The sequence below is a fragment of the Otolemur garnettii genome, unplaced genomic scaffold, assembly GCF_000181295.1.
Source record: "Otolemur garnettii isolate 467f Iridium unplaced genomic scaffold, OtoGar3 scaffold00018, whole genome shotgun sequence".
Lineage (NCBI taxonomy): Eukaryota > Metazoa > Chordata > Mammalia > Primates > Galagidae > Otolemur > Otolemur garnettii.
The window spans coordinates 15,462,328-15,466,424 of record NW_003852413.1 but is presented as its reverse complement, the minus strand read 5'-3'; the positions used below and the strand labels follow the sequence as shown (position 1 = coordinate 15,466,424).

Below are 4,097 nucleotides of genomic sequence, written 5' to 3'. Positions count from 1 at the left end.
TTTTTTGTTGCAGTTTTGTCTGGGGCTGGGTTCAAACCTGCCTCCCTTGGTATATGGGGCTGGCGCCCTACTCACTGAGCCACATGCACTGCCCAATATGTGCAGAGAAAACATTTGCCATATGCCACAACGCCCGGCTATTTTTTTGTTGCAGTTTGGCCAGGGTCGGGTTCAAACCCGCCACCCTTGGCATATGGGGCTGGCACCCCATCCACTGAGCCACCGGTTCTGCCCCATCCTTTCCTTTTATATAATGATATAACCATTCGTTACTCTACTTCCATTTATAGAAAACTGTTTTTCTGTGAACATTATCAGGAAGGTATATTTTAACAAGTTATCAAAGTACTGAAGAGCAAAACACAAAGCCTCACAGCTTTTCACCCAACAGATCTGTACCCACACCTCAACACAAAAAGCCAAAAACAAAACTCCCAAAACGAAGCCAAAGGAGGAAGACTAGAGCACTTTATTAAAAAACGGAAGTTAATGAAATAGCAGAGTCTAAAATTAGAGTCAGGGAAGTCAATGAGGGGATTATTTTAATTATCCAGGTAAGAAATATCTGTGACCATAACTTGGGGAGTGGCAGCGAGACACAGATGGATTTGAGATCTGTTTGGGAGGCAGGCTGACAACATTTGGTGATGGACTGGACGTGGAGAGTAAGGAAGAGGGCGGAGTTAAGCTTGGTTGCTGGGGCGGTGCCTAGGGCTCAGTGAGTTCTCTGGCCCCATATACAGAGGGTGGCGGGTTTGAACCCGTCCCGGCCAAACTGCAACAACAAAAAAGCATAGTTGCTGGTTTCTGTTGTGAGCAATCGGGTGAACAGAGGTTCCAGTCCCTGAGAAGGTTAGTTCTCTCTTCCTCCAGGATAGAATTCTCTTCCACTCAGTCTCTGAACAAAGCTCAATGCCAGTGGAAATGCATTCCACTCATGTTCCTTCAGTCCTGACTCAACAAATCATGCTATCTACATAACTTTATCCCTGATAAAGATTAGATAAACTGAGGTATACACACTTTATGACAATGAATCTTGATATCGTGCATAGTATGTGCTCAAATACAGTTGCTGAATACTGTTGCCTGCTGTATTAATTAACTAAGGGTACAAGGTACTATAAAAGGGAAAGTGAGCATTCATTTAAAATCATATTTTATATGTATTTAGAAGAAATTTATTTCTGTTACCATAAATAAACTTAGAATCAAAAACCTCTGAATAGGCTCAACGCCCATAGCACAGTGGTTTAGCTGCTGGCCACATACACAAAGGCTGGCAGGTTTGAACCAGGCCAGGCCTGCTAAATAACAATGACAACAACCAAAAAATAGCTGGGCATTGTGGTGGGCACCTATAGTCCCAGCTACCAGGGAGGCCGAGGCAGGAGAATCACTTAAGCCCAAGAGTTTGAGGGTGCTGTAAGCCGTGATGCTACGACACTCTACCCTGGGCAACATAGTGAGACTCTGCCTCAAAAAAAAAAAAAAGAAAAAAAAAAACTCTCTGAATAAACACTTTTCTTTGCTTTTTTTTTTTTTTTTTGTGAGACAGAATCTCAAGCTATCACCCTGCGTAAATGCTGTGGCGTCGTAACTCACAGCAACCTCCAACTCTTGAGCTCTAACCATCCTCTTGCCTCAGATTTTTTTATTTTTAGAAGACACAGGGTCTCACTCTTGCTCAGGCTGGTCCCAAACCCCTGAGCTCAAGCAATCCACCTGCCTGGGCCTCCCAGATTGCTAGGATTATGGGTGCGAGCCACCGCGCCCACCCTAAACAATTTTTAATGACAAGGAAAATGATTCTTACTTTGAATAAAGTTGTTCCAGTGAGGATGATACAGTTTCCAAATAACCAGGCCACACAGAAATCCCATTTTCTAGTAATTCCTTAGATATCCCTTGACAAACCTGGAGAAAAATATAAACACTTCAAATATGAAAGAAATAAAAGTAATCCCCTGCAATTCCATTACTAGGCATCTACCCAGATAAAAAAATCATTTTATCATAAGGACATTTGCACTAGACTGTATATCACAGTTCAATTTATAATCACCAAAATGTGGAAACCACCCAAATGCCCACCAACCCAGGAATGGAATACCAAGCTATTCCAAGTATACCATGGAATACTATTTGACTATTAAAAAAAAAAGAAGACTTTACATCTCTTTTATGATCGTGGATTGAGTTGGAATGCATTCTTTTTGGTAAAGCATCACAAGAATGGAGAAACAAGAATCCAGTGTACTCAATTCTAATATGAAGGCAGAAGGTGAGCTAATACAAGGTGGTGGGTAGGGGAATGAGAGATGGGGAGAAAAGAGGGGTCACAGTGTGTGACACACCTCTTGGGGGAGGGACACAATTATAAGAGGACACAATTGCTAACAAATGCAATCAGTTAACCTAATTCTTTGTACTCTCAATGAATCCCAAACAAAAAAAAAGAAAGAACTAAAAGTAGCTTGCGTGATTATCCTTTTTTTGTGAAGCTGCAAATTGCCATCTTCAAACCCTAAAATGGATAATGGGGGTGGAGCCTGTGGCTCAAGGGAGTAGGGTGCTGGCCCCATATACCAGAGGTGGCAGGTTCAAACCCAGCCCTAGCCAAAAAAAACTGCAAAAAAAAAAAAATAATAATAAAATAAAATAGATAATGGACCAGTTAAAGTAGGTATAAATTTCTTCAATTATGGGATATTGTTATAGATATATAAAATCACATATTATATATGTATAATTTATGTATATTAAACATTTTAAAAATTTTATACTCCTCTGAAAATGAAAAAAAATTAAGTACTCCGAAGTTGAATACTAACTGCAAAAGTTCTGGGAGGCATTTTTATACCAAACAGAATGTTTGTTATCATCACCATTCAAAATCATATAAAATCAAAGAAGATTCTATTCAGAAAAAAAAAAAAATAGTAGGTCCAAAGGGCTATGTTAACTCAAAAGTCATCTGAGACGTTATACTACCAGGTCAGGAAGAGCCTGAAATGCCAGGACAGAAAGAAGTATGCAGAAAACCAAGAGAGTGGTATTCTAGAAGCCAGAAAGTCTTTCAAGAGAATGACTAGTTTCAGCAGAAGGCTGGAGACAAAGGCCTGACCGAAAATATAGAAGTACTAATAAATAAATGACATAGTAAACATTAGTGTTTTCCTTTTTCTTTTTTTTTTTTTGAGACGGAGCCTCAAGCTATCCCCCTGGGTAGAGTGCCATGGCATCACATCTCACAGCAACCCCCAACTCCTGGGCTCAAGCGAGTCTCCTGCCTCGGCCTTCCCAAATAGCTGGGACCACAGGCGCCCGCCACAACGCCCGGCCATTTTTTTTTGGTTGCAGCCATCATTGTTGTTTGGCGGGCCCGGGCTGGGGATTTGAACCCGCCACCTTAGGCGTATGTGGCTGGCGCCTTAGCTGCTGGAGCCACAGGCGCCGAGCCACATTAGTGTTTTCTTAAAAAGTAACGGTGAAACAAAAAAAAAAATGCAAAATTTGCAACCCCTTAGCAACCTAGAACTATCACTGTAGAGCAGGCTTTCTCAGCCTTGGCATTGCCGAATAGGATGTTTGGCAGCAGCCCTGGCCTCTATCAGATGCCTACAGCACTCCCCACTCTGGTGACCAGCAAAAACATCTTCAGACATTACCAAATGGCCCTGGCAAGGGAGGAGGGTGCTGGAGACTGCTCCACCCTGAGGGGAAATGCAGAAATAAGCCATTATCTCTTCTGTCCTGAGTTCACCTTTGCCACATTGCCAGACCTCTCCCCAGAAGCCAGGGTCAGGAAGGTGGGGGTGGGGGGTGGGGGGACGGGGAGGGCTCTCAAAAGTCTTTAAATCTTTTGAGTGTCCTCACTCAGGTCCTGGATAGGTCTGTATCACTCAGACAGAAATGATGACTGTTGAAGAAGTCTATGGAAAAGAAACAAAACCCACCCCCAGGCTTTTCTCAAAAGTATTTGATAGTTAGAACAGATGGAAAAATCAAAATAGGGTGGCGCCTGTGGCTCAAGGAGAAGGGCGCCAGCCCCATATAACGGAGGTGGCGGGTTTAAACCCAACCCAGGTCAAAAA

General features: G+C 42.5%; 1 protein-coding gene across 2 annotated transcripts in view; it reads right to left on the bottom strand.

The window, feature by feature from the left end:
- POLG2 (DNA polymerase gamma 2, accessory subunit) overlaps nt 1–4,097 on the bottom strand; it is a 25,830-nt gene that overhangs the window by 4,351 nt on the left and 17,382 nt on the right. For both annotated transcript variants that reach the window (XM_003786194.2, XM_023511283.1), the window contains exon 7: nt 1,817–1,917. In XM_003786194.2, the coding sequence (XP_003786242.1) occupies nt 1,817–1,917 (101 nt within the window). The remainder of the gene's footprint in view (nt 1–1,816; nt 1,918–4,097) is intronic.